The sequence below is a fragment of the Sebastes fasciatus genome, chromosome 9 (assembly GCF_043250625.1).
Source record: "Sebastes fasciatus isolate fSebFas1 chromosome 9, fSebFas1.pri, whole genome shotgun sequence".
In the NCBI taxonomy this organism is placed as follows: Eukaryota; Metazoa; Chordata; class Actinopteri; order Perciformes; family Sebastidae; genus Sebastes; species Sebastes fasciatus.
Window position 1 is genome coordinate 12,418,221 of NC_133803.1, and position 25,559 is coordinate 12,443,779.

General features: G+C 42.0%; 1 protein-coding gene across 4 annotated transcripts; it reads right to left on the reverse strand.

The window, feature by feature from the left end:
* Window positions 1-16: 16 nt before the first annotated feature.
* Window positions 17-25,482, reverse strand: slka (STE20-like kinase a). Of its 4 annotated transcripts, XM_074646073.1 has the most exons (20): window positions 24,667-25,482; window positions 20,995-21,159; window positions 18,216-18,264; window positions 17,189-17,338; window positions 15,377-15,449; window positions 14,816-15,010; window positions 14,503-14,584; window positions 14,201-14,332; window positions 12,863-14,074; window positions 12,639-12,769; window positions 11,960-12,083; window positions 10,829-11,008; window positions 9,046-9,138; window positions 7,238-7,309; window positions 5,055-5,184; window positions 4,280-4,404; window positions 3,990-4,184; window positions 2,933-3,058; window positions 2,284-2,397; window positions 17-2,199 (listed from the first exon to the last, which is right to left on the reverse strand). In XM_074646073.1, exons 1-20 carry the CDS (start codon window positions 24,814-24,816, stop codon window positions 2,053-2,055), a joined length of 3,645 nt encoding a protein of 1,214 aa, XP_074502174.1. In that variant the 5' UTR covers window positions 24,817-25,482; the 3' UTR covers window positions 17-2,052. The 4 variants fall into 4 exon arrangements, with proteins under 4 accessions (XP_074502174.1, XP_074502176.1, XP_074502175.1 ...); XM_074646075.1 differs by lacking the exon at window positions 9,046-9,138 and having other exon boundaries at window positions 24,667-25,481; XM_074646074.1 differs by lacking the exon at window positions 7,238-7,309 and having other exon boundaries at window positions 24,667-25,481.
* Window positions 25,483-25,559: the final 77 nt, after the last annotated feature.

The window sequence follows — 25,559 nt, forward strand, 5'->3', positions numbered from 1 at the left end:
GTTAAAATGTCAAATATACAGTCAATATTTTATTTACAACAACAAAAAAAAGTCAATTTATAAAGACACTTTAAATACATTTGATCTGACATCAAAATAATATTCATTGTGGTAAAATGACAACTTATTGAAATGCTGTAAATTAAAATAAAAAAACGAATATTTGAAATCTATGGGGGATATGGTGTAATTCACAAGACGCTGTCTCCAATATCCCCAATAAAAACCCAGCATTCATTAGAACATGCAGCGACAAAATAAACTAATCAGGTATCTTGAAATCTCTTTTTTTGTGAACCATCAATACTTTTGCTCCTAAAATACAGCGAAGGACGTCACACATTGAAACTCGTCCAGTTTACAGATACAGCATTTGACCTTTCATACAACAAGAGCAAAAAAGCTCACAGAAAAGAGCGAGTACAGCATCGATATATCTGGAATACATGTTTTAAAAAACTAGATGTGATCATAAAATACTAAAGGGCATATTTGAAGAAAAAGAAGTAAAATTAGAAGTAAAAATAAATTCAGTCAGTTTGGAGTTTGAATAGGCTTTGGGTGAGACAAAGGTGACTCACTGTCAACAAACACATTGACAGTTTTACTACTGCATATTTTTTTTTCTTTAGCTCATGTGGCAAAACAGTGCAAATCAACAGCTTTACATTCCTTTAGTTTTCATTTCAAAGGTGTATTTTTTTTCCATCATTCTCCAGGAAGTAACAGGTCACCTCTGTGTTTAACTAAGTGGGAGTACAGCACTGAAATGAAACTATGTGCTAAAGCAATAGATATATTCTTGTTCTCGAGACAGTAAAACCCTCGTGGCAAGCACAGTATCTGATTGAACTTCATATGTAGGTACACACATGTAACAATTCACTCAGCGCATCACTTACAACACAGTACGTTCCGTTTCATTTTAACTCGCGGCCTTGTGACCCCAACACGGCGCTGTTTTTGACATTAGAATACCATAACACAGTCTTACAACTACAGACTTTTTCATTAAAGGGGAACCTATTGCGCTTATTTTCAGGTGCATACTGGTATTTGGGGTTTCTACTAGAACATGTTTACATGCTTTAATGTTCAAAAAAGGCTTTAATTTCCTCATAGCGGCTGTGCTGCAGCACCTCTTTTCACCCTCTTCCTGAAACGCCCTGTTTGAGCTCCTCACCCCCCCAAAAAGCCCAGTCTGCTCTAATTGGTCAGCTGGCCAACGCTGTAGTGATTGGTCAACCGAACCTAATTTTCTGGACTTTGCTTCAGCTCCGCTCTAACTAGCTTTGTTTGAGGGTGTGCAAAACTAGCCGCTAGGCAGGTATTATGCACGTGTTACTTGGTGACGTCACCATGTTACAGAAGAAAAGGCGGGACTTCAATCGAGGCGTTTCAGGCAGTTCGGGAGCAGTGTTTCCGTGGGGCAGAGGAACTCCCTTTGGCGTGGACTTTGAGTTTTGTAACTTTGCAGACCTTTTACGTGCACAAAAATCTATATAACGCACGAAATGAAAGGGAAAAAGCACAATAGGTCCCCTTTAACTACTCAGTACATCATCTCCCCTGTACCAGCTCTACCTTACATGCAGCAACAATATCTCAGAGTCGGTTTAATCTCTCAGCATCTTGTGATTGTGGGGGGGAATTGATAACCAGCTATTTAAGTGCAAGACATTCAGGGGGCCCTGTGTTTACTGAGGGGCCTAAATGCAGAAAAAAAATAACACATGAGGCACTGGAGATCATTCATACTGTAGCAGGCTGTGCTTACAATAAAACATGATTGGCCTTCGCTACCAACTGCAGGCTTTAAAATTTGCTCAAACATGCTCAAAAAAGTGCATATTATTATCATTGGACATTTCCCAACAAGCTGAGAAAAACTGTGAGGGAACGGTGTGTAGGCACGTCATGCTCACTAACGGCGGAATCAAAGCGGTGAAGACATTTTTTTTAATCAGTAACGGTGACGTCGCTCCACCAGGAAGAGTCTGTGAGTGCAGCCACATTTGATAGTCTCGTAGCGCATACAGACTATAAGCGAGGCTATAAACCAGAGTTGTGCAGGTTCGGGATGGGGTAAAATTTGGATACTCGACTCTGGGTGGTGGGGTTAAGGCATTCAGACTCGCCGCTCATCCTGAAGAAGACCTCCTGCTCCTGGAGCTTCCGCGTGAACTCCTCCTCCAACGCCTGCAGGGGGCGGCAGATACAAACAAGTGAGTCAATCACTCTGAGGATTATATCACTAACGGAGTAAATGGGTGTTAAATATACCTTCTTCCTGGGTCTTAGCTTCTCTCTCCACTCCTTTATCTCTTGGCTGTGTTCCTCATCCAGCTCCTTCAGCTTTTGGGTCTCGTGTTCAATCAGAAGGTGGCATTTCTCATTCTGGAAGAAAATGTGGGTCAACACACGTGGCTTCAGGATTAATGAACTAACACCTCCTGTACTCTCTGCTTACTTTACACTTTGCTTTTATTATTTTAATTGCCCATTATTTTCACAGCACAATGTCCTGAGATCAAAATCGTTTCTTCACATTTTTTATTTCTAATAATCCTTTTATAGGCACAATCCACTATTTATAATCTAGTTTGTGCTCATAGATGAGAAAACAAGCCCAATGCTTAAAGCTTCAGTGGGCAACATTTATTTGGCATCATTGGGCAAAATTCCACAATAACCTTTCAGCATGTTGTAATTCAAGTGTTCTGAGAGAAAATTAGACTTCTGCACCTCCTCATGGCTCTGTTCTCAGGCTTTAGAAAATCTAGCCAGTGATGGGAGACTTTGGCCAATCACAGGTCATTTCAGAGAGAGAGAGCCTTCCTATTGGCTGTGCTCCAGTCATGTGATTGGTGCTTGGTATTTCCTCAAGAGATCTCAACATGGCTCCCGGGTCACAAACTTGCTGTAGCCTCACCTGTAGCTGCTGCAGCTCCCTGATGTTCGAGTCACAATGCAGCTGCAGATCCCTCATCTGGTTCTCGTGTTTCTGGTGTTGATGGAGCCTCTCGTTCTTCTGCCTCTTGTCTTCCTGAGACGCAAACTGGACCACGAGGACAAAAACAACAACAACAAACAACTGTAACGGCAACTCAAACTCAAACGAAGTTATTAAAAAGGTATGTTTAGTGTTGTTCAAATACTTTTTATGTTATATTTGTTGAAATTCTCTTAACATCAATGAATAAATCAAATGCTCTGACAAAAAAAAATAAAAAAAAAATGTATCTGTGGCTGTCGCAGGACTGTAATAAACCCGTCCAATCATTTCTTTCAGGCCGAAAGACCTACCTGCTTGTCTACGTACCTGCGCACACTCTGCCCGTGCATTCATTGTCACCGGAGTCTTCCACAAGCTACTAGCTTCACAGCTGTGAGTACTGATAACAGCCATGTCTGTTGTTCATGTTCATAATAATAATTTTGGGGGAGTGGCCTTGGAGGGAGGCCTGAAGGGACGGACTGTCAGTGTTGCCGACTTGGCGACTTTCTCACTAGATTTAGCGACTTTTGGAGCTAATGCTGCTAGCTACGTTCATTGGAAAAGAGTTGGCAACACTGGGCTGGGTTTTTCAGGTGAATCATTCTTAAAATTTAGTGTACTCTTGCTTGTTTCTCAGCTTTACCGACCCTACCTTAAAGTGATTTGTCTAGGTGATTATGCAGAAGTGACCCGGCCATGGCTGCAGATAATTTCTAAGATGTTTAAGAGTTCCTCCACTGGTCTCATCTGAACAAAACTAAATTGAAACAGCATTTTGAGGACGATGGAGCCGGTGAAGTTTGTGAAACGGTGACTGGAAAGTTGCAGTCGGGCTGGGATAATTAAGAGTGTTTGTATTGGAGCAGATCCTCGGTGTGACTGTTTGCCAGTGTGACATAATGTTGCTAAAAAAAGGACCATGCATGTTCAGTCCCTTTGCTTCACAGAAACTGTAAAAACAGCCGCAGCATGAGTCCACAGTGTCCGTTACCTGTTTTATCCGCTCTCTCTCCTGCTCGGGCGTGACGGACGCGGTGGCTGTGATGCGGAGGCTCTTCTTGAACATGGCCATGCGGGTCTTGGCGTCGCTGCGCTGAATCTTGGGCAGACGAACCCTCTCTTGAGTCTGTTTGTTCTTCATCTCCTCTACCAGCCGCTGGTTGTAACGATGCATCTGCTCCATCTCCTATAAACACACACACACGCACACACTTTTGAGTTCGGCGGCATTAAATTAAAAAAAGACATGTACTGAGTAGATTTTTTTTCCCGAGCTCTTACTTTCTCGTGCCTCTTCAGCAGCTGGTGTCTCTGCAGGAAGTACTGGTCTTTCAGCTGCTGCTTCAGCTGCTGGTGCTTCTCCTGGAGGTGGCGCTCCTCCAACTCCCACATGGCCGCCTCTCGAGCTACAAAACGCACATGTGCACACATACAAAAAAACATCACGTGAGGCCATGTTAAATGTGAGTTGGCAAACGTGTACATGCATGAACAGCTGGTGACGAGCAGAGCGAGGAAAACAAAACATGACGGGAAACGCTGTCAGCAAGTTGGACGAGCTGTAACATGTCTGCGTGTCACTGTCAGTATTTACACACTGTTGGTGTCGCCGGCCCCTTTACTGGTCGACACTGAAAAGGAAGACTTTTTTTCTACCTTTCAGGCTGTTGTTTGGTTTCATGTCTGTCTGTTATGTAACTTACACAGGATGTTTGAGCTGCTTGAGAGTTAAATCGTCACGTCATGTTTGTCAAATCTAATGGAAAACGAAGTCTAAGAGTCTAGGGTTGATGAGTCTGCTGACGTGGTGCCTTCAGCTGTGTTGTGAGGAAATCAGAACCTGGGAGCGTCGCCATGTTTCTCATCAGCACATGAACGCACCACAACGGCATGCTACAAATCAATCCGTGCTTCCACCAGCTTTGCTATGCAATGATAAAAAACACATATTCCCTGTGAATGATTGCATGTCTCTAGGAGGTGGTAAGCAGTAATGTAAAGATGTGACGTTGTAGTAAAGGGGCTGCTGTTGAGTCATTCTTCCTCCAGCTCTCACCTCTCATCAGCTGCTGCTTGTGGTTCAGACAGTCTCTCTCAATAGTGGTGATCTCCAGTTTATGCTGCTGGATGATCTTCTTCAGAGCTCCGTCCAGCTCTTGCTGCTGCTTCTGTAGGAACTCCTGCTCCTGAGGAGCCAGAGAGGAGAGGATCAGTGAGAGGAAGACAAGGAGGAGATCATACAGAGGGGACAGCAAAGAGCAAGAGAGAGAGAAAGCACAATATAATGTCTCAAAACTGCCTGAAAGTAAATGCTATAATCTAGTCATTCACTTTGAGTTCAGAACAACACAAAGCACTAAGATGTCACATCATCAGCTGGAATCAGTAGAGGAGACACTCAGAGATCATGGATGGCAACGATCCACAATGGAGGTGAAAGAAAGAGTTGCCAGTTGAGTAAAGATTCAGATTCACAGTTTTATGTGAGACAACATCGACATTGACGTTCACGCCGTCCAGAGCTCAGCCTGCGTTATGCATGACTCATTAACATAATCAGCCGGAATGATCGATTCATTAAATTTTCTTTTCTATCCTTGCGCAAAATAAAAAATTGAGAGTTCATCTATCTAGCTGGTGGCAAATTGGCGGTTATATATTGCTATTATTTCACCATGACTTGGCATAACTGGGCATATGATTACACATAGAGATGTTCCGATACCATTGTTTCCTAACTGATACTGATTCTGATACCTGAACTTGCGGTATTGGTTGAGACCGAGTAATGATCTGATACCAGCATGATAAAAAAAAAATGTAGTTATTATTATTTTTATTATTTAACAGCTGTTTAACTACTGACCATGTATGAATAATGGACAGTAGTTGCTAGTGGCAGCCATGATACATCCAGAGGTAGAACGGGTTGCCCACCAATCGGAAGGTCGTTGGATCAATCCCCGGCTCCTCCACATGTCGAAGTGTTCTTGGGCAAGATACTTAACCCCAAATTGCCCCCGAAGGCTGTGCCATCGACGTGTGAATGAGTATTTAGATTAGATCCTGATGGGTGTGTGAATGGGTGAATGCTGACATGTAGTGTAAAGCACTCTTGGTTGAAAGAGTAAAATGGGTTCTATGGGTACCCATGAGTCTCCTACAGACATGCCCACTTTATGATAATCACATGCAGTTTGGGGCAAGTCATAGTCAAGTCAGCACACTGACACACTGGTGTTGCCTGTTGGGCTGCAGTTTGCCACGTTATGATTTGAGCATATTGTTTTATGCTAAATGCACTACCTGTGAGGGTTTCTGGACAATATTTGTCATTGTTTTGTGTTGTTAATTGATTTCCAATCATAAATATATACATACATTTGCATAAAGCAGCATATTTGCCCACTCCCATGTTGATAAGAGTATTAAATACTTGACAAATCTCCCTTTAAGTTACATTTTGAACAGATAAAAAATATGTCATTAATTTGCGATTAATCGTGATTAACTATGGTCAATCATGTAATTAATCGTGTTTAAATATTTTAATCGACTGACAGCCCTAATATAAATGCAAGTCCACAGTGAAGGCTACTGTTTTGGAACTGCGAAGAAGAATTGACTGGTTCAACAAGTTGATTTTGTTTTTTGGTTAATAAATTATGGATCGGCGCATAGACTGGCGTACTAGCCGACACCCGATACCGAATTTTAGGCAGTATCGGATGCATTTCCGAACCTATAATAAAACCCATAATAGGTAACATTGTTATCATACTGCTGAATCCAAATTAAGATGGTTAAAATCCGATACTGTAACCAACAACACAAGTGACTTTTACATCCATCCTGTGAGGCAGTCGGTCTATATTTGGCCCTCGGCTGACAGAGACAAACACGGATCCAGACAGAAGGGGATCAACGACTTACACCACCTCTGGGAGAGAGCACTGTTTACTCCCAGACTCAACGTAGCGGTGTAACACCATAGAAAATACACAAGACTAGATGTAGAACATTTGTGGATTGGTGGAGGAAATATACTGAGCAGGAGAGGAAGAGAGAACCACCGCACAAAACACAGTGATGACAACACTCAAAAAAAACCAACAACACCGCCCATGCTTACATGTGTTGTTCTTAAAACTGAACCATCACAGACTATCCTGTCACTTCTCACATCTAAGTATGGGCCAGAGAGAAACAGGGCACGGAGGGAGGGGGTGGGGGACTTACATCCTGCATCTGAGCGTTGAAGAGTGCGCATGAGGACAACTGAAAAGACTGTATCATAACCTGGGCCACTGCCTGCGGAGGAGAGCACACAGCGCACTCATCCTGATCAGGTACAGACAGCACACAGCAGGCTGAGGATGTCACACACACACACACACACACACACACATACACACACACTAGCACACACACTGATTCTTCCTAAATTATGTAAGAGATTTTCCACTTTGGGAATATCGGTGAGTTTAAGGCGCACAGCACAGATCTGGATAAATGTTAGGAGAAAGTCGATTAATTAGTTATTAAGACTCTTCTCGTCTTCTCATGCTCGAAAAGCGGCACTTGGGTTTAATCCAGCTTGCAAAAAAAAAGAAGCAGTTTTGTTACTTTCCATGCTCCTGGTTCATGGAGTGTTAATAATCTACGAGTTACCTTTCAAGGAAAAGAGGGCCTTTGTCCACATGACTCATGTTTAATTCCTAAAAGATGCACGGGAAAAACTAAGTTTGGAGAGGGCTTCCAGAGCAGATGGAAAGTGTGGAAACAAAAAGCTGTGTCTGCAATCGCTCCCTCCTTCATTAATTCACTCGGCGGTACTCTACGGTGAAGTAGTAAATTGAGAGCGGACACGTATGAATCATCATCATCATTTTTGCATCACCGCCACTGACGAGTGTGCCGTGACATAACTGTAATTTCCACACAAGTAATCTCAAAGGGAAAAGGTGAAGGTGATTGCATTGTGGGATGTTTAGTAGTAATAGTAGTACACATGCTATGATTTGTACATTTTTGGATCCGTTGCAGAGCTGCAATGATTAATTGATTAGTTGTCAATTATTAAATTAATTGCCAACTATTTTGATAATCGATAAATCGGTTTGAGGCATTTTTTTTTTAAAGAAAAAAAGCAAAAATTCTCTGATTCCAGCTTCTTAAATGTGAATATTTTCTGTTTTTTTTACTCCTCTATGACAGTAAAGTGAATATCTTTGAGTTGTGGACAAAACAAAACATTTGAGGACGTCGTCTTGGGCTTTAGGAAACACTTGATCGACATTTTTAGATTATAGATTAATCAAGAAAATAATTGACAATAATCATCAGATGCAGCCCTATTCCATTGTGCGATTTTAAGGATCAAATCTATCACAGGATGTATACTTTTGTTGGGGCTGCAACTATTATTCTGCTGATCATTTTCATGATTCATCGTTTGGTCTATAAAATGTCAGAAATGAATGGAAAATGTCTTGTTTTGTGCAACCAACAGTTCAAAAACCTCAAAGATATTCACTTTGCCTTAAATGTGAATATTTGCTGTTTTTCTTTGTCCTCTATGATGGTAGTCAGAATCAGGCATATTTGCATACGCCCATGTTGAAAAGAGTATTAAATACTTGACAAATCTCACTTTAAGGAACATTTTGAACAGATAAAAAAATGCAATAAAATGCGATTAATCTGCAATTAAATATTTCAATTGATTGACTGCCCTAAGATATGACTTGAAGTTTCGGTCAATCGACTAGTCAAAAAGATAAAAGGTACTTCATCACATTGATGCAACTATTCTGTGAATCCAGATTTGGCCATGAAGCAGCTCTGCTCATTGATTTGCATCTTTGCTCATAATGGCTTAAGACCACCACAGTTTCTACAGTTCACTAGGTAGCAAATACATATACGGAGCGATTACAGACACAGTAATTGTTGTGTTTGTGTGCATGTGAATACTTTACAGGAATGGACCAGGTTATAGGGAGAGAGGGAGAAGAAGAGTAAGAGAGAAGCAGGTGATGGTTTACCTCTGCGGTCTTAAGGAGCGATAGGTCCTCCTTTATGCGTTTCATGAGCTCTTTTCTCATGTGTTTGGGTGACACTCCAACTTCCTGTTTGGCCTACAATGTATGTGCAGAAACTGGTTGATTCTGAAAATCTAACAAAGCTGGCCAACAACAGCTGGAGACATGCACGGCCCACTTTGAGAGGAGAGCTACTGCACCCGGCCACCAACCGATTAAAGTCAGCATGCTTGATTCCCATGACCTGCGACTGTCACAACTGTGAGTTTGAACTGCACGAGTCAGTCGAGTCACGAGTTTTGTCAGAAGAAAGATTTGACTGGTACATGGCAGAAGAAGTTAATCAGTCTCAGAAACAGCTCCCCCTGTATTACTTTGCATTCAGTTAAGTCCCACAGCCATCAAGATCATTATTTTGCCTCCAGAAATTAAAGAAAAGAGTAACTGAGTAGGAATCATCTGGCGACTACGACCGCTGAATGTTTAACAGTCCTGACATGTGGACTGCTCAAAAGCTCTCGGGATTCAGATTGGACTTCACTGATGCGTCACGCCAAACATAAAATAATTCAAGACTTGTTGGTTCCTACCGGCTTTACAGGGATAGTTTGGGTGTTTTGAAGTAGGGGTTGTATGAGGTACCACTGCTACCATCGAGTAGGCGATATCGTAGCATCAAGGTGCACACCGATCGTTTTAAAGACAGCTTCTTCTTCCAGCCACTAACCTCTGTTTCCTGTTCCATTTATTCTAGTCTACTTATTTTTTTTATATACTTTTGTATTCTTGTGTGTAACTCGGTGTGATAATGACAAAGAAATCCTTGAATATATACGCGTTAAAGATGATTCCATATCAGTTACTCTGATGCGAAGCTTTTATCATTTCCCCAAATGATCCCAACACCACTCGGAAAAATCTTCAAAAGTCGGCCATCCCATGACCAAAGCCACCTCACACACTCATACAAGAGACATGGTTAGTTAAATACACAATAACAGTACATTTTGAATTAAGAACACAACATTACAAATAACAAAAAAGTATTTAAAATAGCCAATAGTATTTTTGCAGCTAAACAACTACAACAAAGTACATAGCTGAGGCCTGATGCAACCACTTTAAGCCAACCTGCAATACTATTTTTAAGTACATTGAAAATATACTGCAAGTGAAAGCAAATTGCGAACAGCACGACGACCACCAGGCATCATAAATACACAATGGATGCCAATCGGCGCTGTTGACATAAAAAAAGCTGCTTAAAGCGAAACACGAAAACTGCAACCACACCCAACGAAGCATTTAAGGCTGCAGCAGAGAAAGAGGCAGAAAAGACTAATAAAGACATAACATATTTATACCAAGCCCAGCAAACCATCATCATAAGCTTAAATGTTTAGCCTAAAACTGAACTTTTATTAAATAGTTGTCTAAAAATAACAAACAGACTCAGTAGCACAGCGCTGCGTAGGAGGCAACCAGAAGCCTCGGGGCAGATGAATAATGGATACAACAACATGGAGCTAGCAGCATCTAGGAGAAAGATAGCACAGTGTGTCTGTTGCTATCATTTGCACACGTACAGCACTAGAACAGCACCACTCCCACAGGATTAATATGACACAGCCAAGTATGCCACCGGCTAAGTTGTTAAACGCATGCACCATTAAACAGCTCGTATCTATGACATGCAAAAGCTTACGACCCCCAGCTCTCCCAGTTAGGAGCTAATCAGCCCACTAAAAGGCAACACCATGCAGAAACGTCCATACGCCACCAGTACCTCTTTCTTCCGGTTCTTCAGCATGTTTTGGAACTTGGAGAGTTCCTTGTCTTGATCCGCTTTGATGCGTTTGGCTTCGTCTCGGAGCCGGCTGGTGTGATCCTGCTCCAGTCGCTCGATGGTCTGCTTCTGCTTCTTCTCCAGGTTCTCCACTTCTTGGTCGTATTGACGCTTCTTAGCCTGCGCGGAACAGAATAAGCAGAAACTAGCATCAACCTGACATGATGACTAGAAGTGTTTATATGTGTTCCAATATCATAGGATTATTAAAAATCAACACCCAGGCCTTTATTGATTAGGAAAATTAACTGTAAAAGACATGTTTATAGCATCATTTCAACCTGGCTATAAGACAGTATGACAGACTCAAATTAAAGTTTCTAATATTGTCACCATCAATGATTAAAGAGGACCTATGCTTATTTTCAGATGCATACTTGTATTTTGGGTTTCTACTAGCACATGTTTACATGATGTACTATTCAAAAAACGCTTTACTTTTCTCATACCGGCTGTGCTGCAGCACCTCTTTTCACCCTCTGTCTGAAACGCTCTGTTTGAGCTCCTGCCCCGCCCCCTCCCAAAAAGCCCAGTCTGCTCTGATTGGTCAACTGGCCCACTGTTGTGATTGGTCAACCGAACCAAACTCTTTGGACTCGGCTCCAGCTCCGCTCTAACTAGCTTTGTTTGAGGGTGTGCCAAACTAGCCGTTATGCAAATGTCTTACTTGGTGATTTCACCACGTTACAGAAGAAAAGGCGGGACTTCAAGCAAGGCGTTTCAGGCAGTTTAGGAGCAGAGTTTCTGTGGGGGAGAGTAACTCCCTTTGGAGAGGACTCTGGGCTTTGTTACTTTGCAAACCTTTTACATGCACAAAAAACTATATAACACACCAAAGGAAAGGGAAAAAGCACAATAGGTCCCCTTTAAAGAGGATTTCCACTTCTAACTGAGTAAATGCTACAGTAAGTGATAGAGATAGCCTGGTGTCTGGCTACGTCACTCATGTACAGTAAGTCCCTCCGTCAGATTTAGATCTACTTTGAGACAAAGCAGCTCATTTCCTAGGAGTTGGCAAAATAATAAAAAAAAAAAACATCACACCACTGCGGTACGAACAAACTGACTCACGGTAGTTTCCTGTTCAAAGCGGCGGTATATCTGCTCTCTCTGCTGCTGCAGCTTGTTGCTCAGCTGCTGCTGGGCCCTCTGCTCCTCTTTCTGCAGGAGGCGAAGCTCTCTCAACTCCTGCCGCCTGAGGAAACCACACCAACAGTGCAGTCAGGGGGGGCCACCATATTTACACATCTCAAATTCATTAGTTTGTCATTGATGATGTCGGATTTTAGTCACAAAAAAATATTTTTCATTTATGAGATGGGATTTTATGGTTTGTTTAATCTATATATTTTTCTTATATGTATTTTAAGATTGGTTACACATTAGTCTCCCATTTAATAGCTGCGTTGATGGGTCTGGTCTCCTCATTTCTGAATCACTAGTTATTAAATTGATACAAGTTAACTGTGTGCATTACTGACATAAGGTCGCGAACCCAACAGCAAACAGTCAGACAGCACTTGTGTAAACATTCGGAGCAGCAGGTCTCATGTCTTTAAAAGGCAACGTGGGAGATGACAGTAACATAATGCAGCGTTCATCACGGGAGATAACCCATCTGGCGTTTGTAAAACACTGTGGGTTGTGAGTTGTGAAATGAGCGAGAACTATTTGAAGGCAGGCCCGTTAAATAGGACGCGTCACATATTTAGACCGACGGTACGGTTAAGCAGGTTGGATGCAGACGTACCTCAGGAACCTCATCTCTTCGCTCTTGGTGTCGTTGTCTGTCACTATCTTGGATGTCGTCACACTGACCTCCACACCGTCCACCATGAACTTACGTGTCTTCTTCAGAGTCTTCTTCTGACGTTTTGACTCCTGAATGAAATGAAACAAGGAGGTTTTGGTGGCTCAAAATGATCAAAACAGTGTTCACAACTGAGGTTGTAAGTTAGGCACAGATTATATTACCTGCATAGACACAGAGCCCCCTTCTTTACTCTTGGACAGGAAGCTGGAGATGGACAGATTGAGGTCGAGGCTGTTGCTATCAGCGGCCGAGCTGCTTCCAGAGTCAGAGTCCTTCTCCAAATCCGACTTGATCACAGCGGGGCTTCCATGCTCGATCTTGCTTTCTGAATCCGTTTCACTCTCGGGGACGGAGACCGTATCTTGGGAAGTGTTCTCATCTGCACGAGTGGCTTTCTCCTCATCTTCCTTCGCTGGGACATCTTTACATGATGGGACCACTTGTTCTGAATCGTCAGAGATGTTTTTGGCTTCATCAACGACTCCATTTGTGGATTCAGTTGGGTCCTTTTCCTCTAGATTGACCTCCTCCTTGGTCTGGTTCTCTTGTTCAGGCTGCTCAGGCGCCTCATCCTCAGGCTTTTCCTCTGCCTGACTCTCTGTGGCCTCCTTCTCCAGCAAAACCTCAGCGGAGGATTCATCCGCGCTCGACTTTGTGTCTCCATTTATGTTTGTGACATTTGATTCTATATTCTGTGTGTCTATATTTACATCTGTGCCATTAGCTGTGTCTTCTATTCTGTCCTCGGTCACTTTATGCTGAGACGTCTCCTCATCTGGCTCTTTGCTTTCTTCTCGTGATATGGATTCTTCGGGTGTATCTTCAGGTTGTGATTCTCTGGATTCTTCTGTACCAGCTTCCTTTCCTTCCTCTTCTTTCACCTCCTCATGCTCTCGTTCTTCTTCTATTACTTCGGTAGGTTCATCCTCTGTCTTCTCTCCTTGTGTCTCCTTCTGATCCTCCTCTGCTTCTTGACCATCTGTGACAAGTTCTTGTGTAACCGCTGTATCTACAGTGTCTTCTGGCTGTGTTACAACAGGCTCAGCAGGACTCTCTTCAGATGGACCATCTTCTGGTTTAGACTCTGTGGGATCTTGTGAGATGAAGTCTTTAGTGGGCAGCTCTATTAGCCCGGAGGCCAGGTCTTCATTACTGGCATCAGACACCTCGTTGAGTTTCTCCTCCTCAGTCTTGTCTACCTCGCTCGTTCCAAGCCCTTCGTCGGAGAGCTTATCACTGGTCCGGTCGTCGGCAGGCTCGGCCTCCGTCTTTTCCGTAACAGATTCCAGCGTGGAGGGGGCTGGCGGGACTTTGTCGTCCTCTGAGCTGGCTACGCTGGCATCCGATGGCGCCCGCTTGTGCCCAGGAGCCGCCTGAGCCAACAGTTACAAAAATATGAAAACAACAATATGTCTTTCATGAATCAAATCATCATTTAAATTATAGTTTGTTTAGTACAGTTATGCTTGTTATATAAATACACCAATAAAACCACATACCGAAGGTGTATCAGGCTCTTCCTCCTCCTCCTCCTCCTTGCTATCCTCGATCTCCTCTGTGACTTCAGCTTTGGCCTCGGCTATGAGCTCTCTGAGAGGTCTGCTGTCAGTTACACTGGTGACAAAAGGATGCTACATAGGTGGACAGGGACACAAGAAATATACATCTTTATCCTTCAAAACAGAAAATTCAGATTTTTCATTTAAGTGTGTATGCATTCTTTGGGCTATATTGTAAGCTGCGTAGATGATTTGTGTACTGTGAGGTAACAGTAGGGAGTGAATGGAGTAAGGCAGCTCACCTGTAGCAGCTGCCATGTGCCACACCTATTGTCCACATTCTTATCGAGTGCTTTCCGCAGAAAGTCGTTAAATTCTGGTGACCTTTCAAGCATAAATAAAACACAATCAGTTTGTTGCCCATAGACATGAGTAAGTGTCCCTGGGTCCTGCTTTGCATAATGAAATTAATACCGTTCTTCCCCCTGTGGCCATTCAGCTAAGCAATAACAATTCACCAAGCTTTTCACACATTAAACAGTCAACATATCCTTATCTCCAATCCGGAAACATTCCAGTGCCACCTCTCTAGTTATCGCCAGCGCTCCATCTCACCAGCGAGAGGGATGCATGAGCGTGGGTGGCTCGGACTTGGCTATTTTCAGCAGCACTCTCATGGGGTTCATCTCGTGGTTGGGTGGCTCGACCTGCGCCAGCTCTATCAGCGTTACCCCGAGGGACCAGATGTCGGCCTTGTAGTCGTACGGACGGTCCTTGGAAGTTTCACACATTACCACCTCGGGGGCCATCCTGCAAAATTAGAAGGTTTTATAATTAGCATGAAGCTAATTTCGGACTGCGAGCGAATGTGTTTTTTGATATCTTTCCAATCCCAGAAGGTCAACTCTCTTCACTCTTGAGGGGTGAAAAGACAATAAAATAGCATGTGTGTGCATTTCAGTCTGGAATTTGAAAGATAGGGAGCCTATTCAGTATTCAAAGCTGAGGTCATCCAACAATGTGCATTTAAATTGCTGAATTGCCCTTTTTCCGTTTCCACATTCCATGACAGCTTTTGTGCCACCGCATAGAAAAATCATAGCTGTAAGACACACTTGGACAACTATCAGATGGAAAGGGGTAAATGCCCTCTTGTATGCAGGCTGCATGACTCACCAATATGGAGTGCCGATGAAAGAATCTCTTCTCTGTAACGTCTTGGTATTTTTAGCAGACACCCCAAAGTCAGCTGAAAGTAGAAAGGAATTAGGATTCTTCTCATCAGTGCATCAAACTGTATAATGACACTTTCTGTGTTAAACAGTGAATCCATGGAATATATTAGGGGTGTAAGAAAATATCGATACACATGAGTATCGCAATATTATGTTTTGCAATACTGTATAGATTCTCCAAAGCATTGAATTGATTTTTAATTAACCTCTTAAAAATATGACGGCCCACCGGCGGACCTGGCTGCTATTCTGTATTTTTTGAGGTTGTAGCGGGTTCAGTTGTAAAGCTAGGATGAAGCGACTGGGATCATATGAAACTAGAAAAAACCTAAGGAATCCATTGGTACCATGTCATACTTCCATGTCGCGAAGGAGGCTAAATAACGCTCCAAAGTTACGCTAAATTTTGGAGAGGAAAAACTGGCATGGCCATTTTCAAATGGGTCCGTTGACCTCTGACCTCAAGATATGTGAATAAAAATGTGTTCTATGGGTACCCATGAGTTTTCCCTTTACAGACATGCCCTCTTTATGATAATCACATGCAGTTTTGGGTATAAAACATGCAGTTTTATGCATGCAGTATAAACGTGATATCTTCACCTATTCTAAAAACAGTGTATTTGAATATTTCTGCATACTGGGGTCCTTAAACAGACAGAGAATTGCATAAATTGGGTATGACTGGAAAGCTGAGACTCTTGTGGATCCAATTAACCCAATTGTATTCATGTGTGATGATGTTAGTCCCCATAGTGACATTTTTTTTACTCAGATGGTGGTGTGTCTTTATACTATGCAGTTATTACAGTTTTCCTAAAATTTGATTTTAAAAAGATCACAATATATCGCCTTGCTCTTGTATCATGATACGTATTGCATCGCCAGATTCTTGCCAATACACAGCCCTAGAATATATACGTTAAAATAACACTTATCACTTTTCTTCTAAAGCCACGCAGTTATATCAGAATTCTATCTTAACTGACCTGCTTCAAGCTTTCAAATATGAACCCCATAAGTGGGCAGAAAAGCTTCAATCCTGTCATCTCACCCAGCAGTTCTGTTACCTGTGAAACTAGTTCAGCCTGCTCTCTCTCTTTTCTCTCCCATCCCTTACAGTATGCAGACATTAGAGGGAAAGAGAGATCTATCATTAAGTCCCTGTTGACTGCTTGATAATTATTGTTTGCCAGGCTCCGCCATGAACCCTCTGCCTACAGAACATGAATCATCAGGGAACCAGCAGCGATGGATGCTACAGCAGCAACGTGAATACTTTTACTTCTGGAATATTATGTAACAAATTCAATGTATCACCGACTCCAGTACACAATTGGTGTATAAAGAAATACAGCTCTCTCCTTCGGGGCTACTGAAAACACGTCACTTTGTTTTGTAACTTTGTTTTTTATAAACTTGACACCGCATGAATGACTCATTCCAGTTTTATTGTATGTAAACACAGTCCTGTGCACCACTATCCCTAAAGTCACGTAGCTCAGCTGGTTGCCACAGCACTGATATCAAAAGGGTTCCCACAGTTGACTTTACTAATTAGCCTTTTAAGCCTATAAGTGCTGGCCCTGCAGGAAGGTCTAGAGGACATCTCAGACAGAAATCAACAATGGATCAGCTATTGTTCTGTGTAGTAATTCTGAAGTGAGTACCTTAACGTGAATAATCCTTCACATTTAGAGAAATATTATTGTGGCAAATGCAGCAGCAAAAGATGACAGATTTTTTCTTTTACCCAGTTTCACTTCTCCGTTCAAGGAGAGGAGGATGTTCCCTGCTTTCAAGTCTCTGTGGATGACTTTGTTCTCGTGGAGGTAAGACAAGGCCTCTAAGGTCTGGCGGCACACCACACGGATCTGGGGCTCTGTCAGGGGCCTCTCCAGTTCTGTTGATAAACACACAATTAATTTAGAGCTGCATCGATTAATTGATTAGTTGTCAACTAATAAATGAATTGCCAACTATTTTGATAATCCATTAATCAGTTTCAGTAATTTTTTAAGAAAAAAAATAAAAAATTCTCTAATTCCAGCTTCTTAAATGTGAAAATGTTCTGGTTTCTTTACTCCTCTATGACAGTAAACTAAATATCTTGAGTTGTGGACAAAACAGGACATTTGAGGACGTCATCTGGGGCTTTTGGAAACACTGATATTTTTTCACCATTTTCTGACATTTTATGGACCAAACAACTAATCAAGAAAATAATCAACAATGAAAATAATCATTAGTTGCAGCCCTAAATTACTTCACAAGTGATTATGGTTAATGTAGTTTTTGTGATCCACTTTTAGAGACACAGACTATTGTGATGGCTTGATAGTATCCAATAGCAACCGGAGGGCAAATCTCCACCCTGACACTAGCCAGCATGTATGACTGGACAAATCTGGGGGAAGGAATTCATTATAGGTGAGTCAGACCAGTCAGAGCAGAATCAACACACCCAACAGTGAAGTGAATTAATATTTGTAATTCACACATAAGAGAAAGGGATGAGGCGTTTCTTCAGGCTTCAAAATAAGATGGAGAAACTGCAGGCATTAGAAGAAGTGGACTATCCACTCCTTGAAATCTGAGCTACAATAATTACACAGTTGGAATGGCCTCTCTAACTCGGGAGAGGGAAAAAAATCCCACAGAGGAGGTTTCTGGATGGAATAATAAAAAAAAGAGCTGGCACTTGAGGATGGAGCAAAGGAAAAGATCCAGGACTTTATAGTGTTTTTTTTCTGTTTTCCTGCATTGGATGAGGGACTTACCCAGCATGATGGCATCCACTGCACCACCCGCACAGAACTCAATCAGAATCTGAAATGGTAAAACAAAGTAATTCAAATGTGGTCGTGTTTACCGTGTTCACAAGAAGAGTCCATATGTATATGACATACGACTTCCCATGTTGTAAACACAAGCTCACGAGTTTCATTTTAAGGCACCATCATGCCCCAATTTAACTCCTCTCATAGCACAGCATAAGCTTAAAATAAAGAAGTGTTATTCAAGGTAGGTAGGCGAACAACATGACCTTTATAGGAAAGGCATCAGAACCCCTTTTTCTATGTTATTGATTATGCTGTGGAGACATTCCAAGCAGCCAATCGATCAGACACTAAACAGCCATGCTGAGCATCCTCTATAGACACATCTTTTCTTTTCCATTTCAGGACAATCTTTGTGCTTTGGATCGAAACATCAGCAGAGGTTCTAGTTGCAAGCTGGCGACGAAAAATGAAAAAATGAGCACGATTAATTATGCAAAAGGTGTGTGGGTCATCCTGTTAGAACAATTTCAATTTCTACAACTCTTATTCTTTAGAGTGTGACTCACATCCAGGACATTTCACCATACATTCTGATGAAAAATGATTTCCTCATTTGGGTAAACATCATAAAGCCTTAAGCCAATACTCCCTTTCCAGTCAAAATGTCACATGCACTACACACAATTTCATTCCTGGAGTACAGACAGTTCAATTCTTGCCACAAACACATATTCTACATGTGCATATCAAAGCATGTGAAAGGAAATCTAATGATGAAATAAGCAAGGGAGTTAAAGACGATAACAATTTTAATTTACATTCACTAGTTTCATAATAATATACAACTTAAAGCTAGAGTAAAAGATCAGGCTTGAGCATAATGATGCAATGCCTAAATCACTAACTAACTAAATCACCTGCTGTCTAATAATAAGAGAACTATGGATTCATCAGTTCACGGAGCATTAGATGAACATAACACTGTTCCCTAATACTGTTATAGAGAAGTAAAACAGACCAGCTCCTGACCTCAGTAGTAACAGCAGATGTAATGTGCCCAACCACCACTTCATATATATTGGCAGCTGATGGTATCAGATGATAGACAAAAATCAATCAAAGCTACAACCGAGCAGCATCGCCTTCTAGGGACTCAGACAAAGAGGAGAAACTGAGTGGTTGTTCCTGTTCTGCATAACAATGTATCGTTGCCATGGGAATCTCGCATGTAGTTGATGTACGATAATTCTGGCAGGTGTTGATCTTAAACTCAGGTTAAATTGAACATGCATGCATGCAAATAAATCCCCTCTTTTTTTAGCAACGTATTTTCTTTGATTAATCTTTCGTAGAAAAAATATTATACATTAACTCAACACGTGCACAGCAGCGGCAGTTACACATTCATCATGCTGCTTAAAGACAGGGGCCGGAGGGACAACCTGCATGCATCTCTGAATTATTCAGGCACTTTCTCCAGCCACCAAAACCACTCCATTATCTTCCCATAGATGTGGCCAGTCCACCGGGGACGGTCACATGACACCACCTGCCAGGACCTAATTGCTCTGGGGCCTTTTACTGCACACAGAAGGAGATCTACTGACCATGTATTAAAGCTGCACTGTGACTCAACTCTCACAGTAAAATAGCTTAGGAAGGAGGCACAGGACTCTATAAAAATGGGTTTAGGGAGTTTTACTCTTTTTTCACTATTAGGCTTGCCGCGGTAGTCGTGTTACCGGTGTTAAATGATGTTCAGGCATACACCAATTACATTACTTGCCCACTGCCCCCCAGCGTCGTTTTGCTTTTTTTATAGAAATAAAACCCATTTAGTTCATTTTGGTGTATCAGTGCCGTGTTATCAATATATAGTCGGACGATGAATGCTACAAACAGAGTGAAAGTGTTTGCTACGTACAGAGTCTCAGCACAGAGTTGCAGGAGTCAGATTTCACACACGGGACGAGAGAGAGTTGACAGGCAATACGATGGCGGAAGATTTTTGTTGTCTAAGCGAAAAGCAAAAGCGCCTATTTGGCAATATTTCAGATTTAAACCAAATGCTATAAGGGAACCATAACGTTAATGAGGCAATCACCGTGCGGAGAACGGAGCGGTCACAGCCGGTGTGTGTGGAGCAGCGTCGCAAGGTGGAAACCTGCGGCCCCGCAGCGAAAGCTCGACCGGATAGGCTAGACACACGGCTATCCGACGTTACAGATCAAAGTAAGCGCTCAACAGATATTGAGCGTCATCTTTTCTTGTAAAATGTCCGGTGTAATCAGTAACACCCGTGTTGTTTATTAACCGGTGGGAACATTTTCTCACCGTCACTAGTCACTATAAAGACACAATATTCACTGCTTAAGATTTGTGTGGAGGGGGTAAGAATATGGTCAAAATGGGGAGTATGCCTGTGACTTCAGCTGGAAGATTATGACCTATGACCTCTGGGAGGTCAGGCGATCCTGTGAGGCAATCCTGCAGTTGAACATGCAGTCCTAGCCTCTGACTGTGCCACATGACCGGTTTTAAACACTTCAAATGTAGGCGACGGGAAAAAAAAAGAAGCACTGCTATAATCCCTAAATCAAATGATGTAAGAGTCCTTTGAGAAACAGCATAACGAATAGTGGCTTGTGATGAATTTGTGCGTCTCCATGCGTGACCGGTTCACTGCCTCTGTGTCTCCTTGGCTTCAAATCAACAGCAACACACAAGAAAAAAAAAAAACAAGACAGTTCTCTCAGTCAGGCACTTGCTTACTTACCCAAAGTTTGCCCTCGAAATAGAAGGCATCCAGCAGTTTGACGATGTGATGGTGGTTGCAGGAGGCCAGAATGTCGATTTCTACCATGTAATCCTCCAATTCGTCCTCCGTCTTTGTGTCAATAACCTTAGCGGCGGCGAGGGTCCCGTTCTGCTTGTTCTGAGCCTGAAAGCAACATCGACGACAAAGGCTTGCATCATATGCTGTTCAATACATTTCTGATATTGCTGGCTGGACTGGAGAACAATCAGCTTGGCTTACTTTGCTGGGGCGGTGCTGTATAGAGTGGCTATTATGGAAGAGCATCCATCAACGTTAACAATTTCATTTAAGACAAAGAGCTAGAGCAATAAACACTTTATGGCTTGTGTAGCACCCAGAAGATCACAACTCTATAAATACATTTCCTAGGGACTTTATGATAACAGGTTGTTATATATTGAAAGGGAAAATAACTGTAGAAAAACCCACAGCAACAATTTGAAGTCAAAATATTTGTAATACACCCCATCATCTTCTGACCTACACTAACAAAAGCTGATCTTGTGACGCTTGCTCACTTCCTCCTCTTCCTTTTCTCTCTCTCTTCTTTCATTCCTTTCACTTTGATACACCTACTGTAAGGTCACATGAAGTTACAGTGGCAGTAATTTGAAGATTACACCAAATAAATCTATGATTTAATAGGGAAATGGCTTATGCTCGTCTACACGGATAACAAATAGCCCCAAAATCTTCATTCCTGATTAGGAGGTACTGAAGAGACTAATACGAAAAATTACCTGACAACCTGTCAAACAAGCAGCTGAGAAGTTATTTTAAGGCCAGCTTTGGGCTTAATGTTTATGGATACAGACACAATCTTGGGGAGTTAAGGAAAACGAAAAGGGAGGGACTGTTAGGACTAACTGCTGCGGAGTGTGTCACACACTATATTTACACAGTTCAGATCTGACACACTCCCTGTCTCTTTCCCTTTGAGCTGGCCGACGCCTGTCTAGCACAGGCCATCGCTAATACTAAGGGTGTCCTGAATACCATTTTTTGGGCTTCGAAGCTTCGGTGAGAAATATTCAAAGGTATTCGACATAGTGTCGCTGCTGCACTACTGTACACACAACCAACAGCGATATCCGTCTGAGAATAACTAATAATAATTAATGTTGAATATGAATAATGTGGGATTATTCCTTATTTCATAGGCTAATTTGGGATTTATACATACTGATTTGGAGGTCGATTACCATGGCAACGGTCGAAGCTTCAAAGCATTTGGGTCAGCCCTAGCTAATACTGCCTGTGGTCTTCAGTCATTATGCACTGTACGTGACACTTATAATACACTTAGGACTTATGGTAAACTCTCTGTACTCATCTGTCTTGAGGGATTAAATAAAAGAGTTTGTGGGTGTCATAATAACACACGTATGACATGTATGCCAATCTGACTATGTGAACTGACAACAGAATTATATAAGCAGTTTGTCCAAACAAATGGCACACCTCTTCACTAATTAAAGGCACAAGTGAACCTATGTTTATGTGCTTGACTCTTCTCTCTTTCACTCTCTAAAACAGCTGATTCACACATCGCAGGCTATTTTTGTCACCCCGCCCAAATGAGGCACAGCCATCAAAAGCCTGTGAAATACGTAGTCCGAGTTGAGTGATGTGACCTGATGAAGGCAAGTCATCCCTCTATGTGTGGGAAGTGAACAGCGAGACAATATATTGTGTATATCTGTGTAGGCATGAAAGTCTACTGGCTTTCATCACAGTTAGTTAATCAGCTAATAAGACTTGCAAATGAAGATTTTCTGGACCATTAGCTCCATTATTTGATCACACGAGTTCCAGGAAGGGACAACATAAGTCACAGAGAGAGAAAGAGAGAAAGCTGCAGAGGTTACTGCAATAGGAGTAATTTACATACTTTTCTCATCTGATAGGTGTCTGTGTCTGATTTGTATTATAAGCCTCAGTCCTTTCTTGAAGGTTGTTTAAAAGAAGTTGTATTAATGAATGTATTATGCATTTAACCTCCCCGCAAAGACATATACAGCTATAGAGTTGAATTTCTCTCATGTTGTTGACCTTGTGTTCTCCGCCCAATACAAATTCACACACAGATAACCTGTAGAGGTACTGTACGTCAGTTAGTAGAGATTACAGGTGGTGCTTGCTATATAATCCAACACAGCAAACTGCAGCCTCAGAAATAACCGCAGAAGGAAACAACTCCCCCACCCCCCCTGACTCTCTCCACTGAATTGCTTTGGGGCTATTCTATTACATGGCATTATACTGTACTGGTGTTGTGGGCATTGTGTCCAGTGTCCACCTCATGTATAATGTACAGTATGTGTTGGGTGAAACAATCAGACCATCAACCTGAAGTGACAAACTGTTAACCCCAACACTAAATTTACATTCACACCTGTACACCTGTCACAGTGTATGGTATAAACAAAATACTTGCACATTTGACTTTTAAAGCTGCAGTAGGCAGAATATTTTTGGCATCATTGGGCAAAAACTCCATAATAACCTTTTAGCATGTTTTAATTCAAGTGTTCTGAGAGAAAACTAGACTTCTGCACCTCCTCATGGCTCTGTTTTCAGGCTTTAAAAAATCTAGCCCATGACGGGAGACTTTGGCCAATCACAGGTCATTTCAGAGAGAGAGAGAGAGCGAGAGAGAGAGAGAGAGAGCGTTTCTATTGAGCGTTCCTATTGGCTGTGCTCTGGCTGGTGGGCGGTGCTTGGTATTTCCTCAACTGATCTCAACATGGCTGCCGGGTCACAAACTACAAGATGTTTCTGAAAACATTTGAGGAGAAAAATAGGCATTACAGAAACAGAATATTAATTCATATTTGATAAACGCTGCCTAGTTTGACTGTTTGATCGGAGTTCACGATTGATTGACAGCTGCTCAGAGACGGCAGGCTCCAGCTCAGCTCTGATTGGTTGTTTTCCTCCGGCCTGTGAAATCTTGCAGATGCCATAGGAGCACCGGAGGCCACCAGAGGCTCATGATTTTTTTCAGATTACCTGTCTCATGCACTGTACTCTCAGGATATAGTGATATAGTTATATAAAAACTACTTTTTTAAAATCATATTTGCTCTGATTCTACCCACTGCAGCTTTAAGATCACCTGCTCTCAGGTTTTCTTTTATCTGTGTGTCCTCTCATCTCTCATAGCAACCTTTTGACAATTGAGTTTGACATTTGTGAAGCCATTGTTTATTCTGTGGTGGTGGTGAACCACACCTTCAACAGTTTGACTGAGGGCCAAGTGCAACTCAATGACATGGCAAAGTCATATTTACAACATGATAATGCAACACCTTAAACATCCGAGATGGGATATATACAGCTGACACACGTCACTAAAACAGCCCTATATGTCTATGTATTTCTTTAACAGGAAGATTTTTAGTAGGCATGTAATAGTTAAAGTAGGCCTACAGTATACAGTATGAAAGCTGTCATAGCATGCACTTGAAATCTCAGATACTGGGGGTCTAAAGGGCCTGGAGGATGTGGCCTGAACGAGAACACTGCTGTCATTTTCATGTATTATGATCTGCATGCAGCAATAACATGAAACAGGACGTGTCTTAAGAAATGGGTTAGAAAAGGCGGATGTATAACACATTAACTCACCTTGTACACTTTCCCAAACGCTCCATCTCCCAGCTCCCCAATGATGTCCCATATCTCCTCCGGGTTAACATCTCTATGCACATGTTCATACTGCTTCTTCTTCTTATCAGGCCCCAACTTGAACATCTTCCGAAAATTGAAGAAAGACATCTTCTCCTCGGACTACAGTGTGGTCTGTGTGTGTGGATGGATGACGGTCTCTCTTCCGCCTAAAGAAAGACTGTATAGCGGTTCCTTCCTCCCGACTGCGGAGCTCAAATGGCTCTCAATAATACCAGCATGCAGGCGTCAAATGAAGGCTGCTATTGAAGCCATTTAGCTGTGATAATGCCAATTATAACGTCCCCATCCGACTGTTCATAATCACATCACAGCTAGCAGTGCTCACAGGACGCTGAGAAGAGTTAGCTGCTACGCATCCAGGCTAGTATTCCCGTTTATAAACACAATCAAACTACACGAAACAAGCACAATATCGACTATATCATCACACTCGACATGTTATCTTTAGCGAGGAAATAACGGCGAGTTAACGGACCCCATGCTCAGTCGGCTGATCACACAGAAGTTAGCGGACCAGTTAGCATCAAGCTAACTAGCATATTTGAATACGTTTCCGTTTAAACCGTTAAAATAAAACCGTTACTCACTGAACAGAGCTGTATAAGACACGTGTCAGTCAACGAAACTAGCAGAGATTAAAAAAATAATAATAATGATGCATTAAACTGTAACAAACAGACAAACAATGCAATAATAGCTGTGTTTTATACTATTTTAAGAGCGTTAATGGTTAACTCTGATCAAGGCCTATTGAAGAAGGATGGATCACGCGTCATCAACGCGTCATATCTATGGGGTATAAGACATGCGTAGTATGTCTTGAGTTACAC

Excerpts from the sequence above, each read along its gene's own strand:
- slka (XM_074646073.1), bottom strand. The coding sequence starts at position 24,816 with ATGTCTTTCTTCAATTTTCGGAAGATGTTCAAGTTGGGGCCTGATAAG. Across the intron at positions 4,185-4,279 it reads TGCTGAAGAGGCACGAGAAA|GAGATGGAGCAGATGCATCG; the intron begins GTAAGAGCTCGG and ends GTGTGTTTATAG. Across the intron at positions 2,200-2,283 it reads AGCTAAGACCCAGGAAGAAG|GCGTTGGAGGAGGAGTTCAC; the intron begins GTATATTTAACA and ends CGCCCCCTGCAG.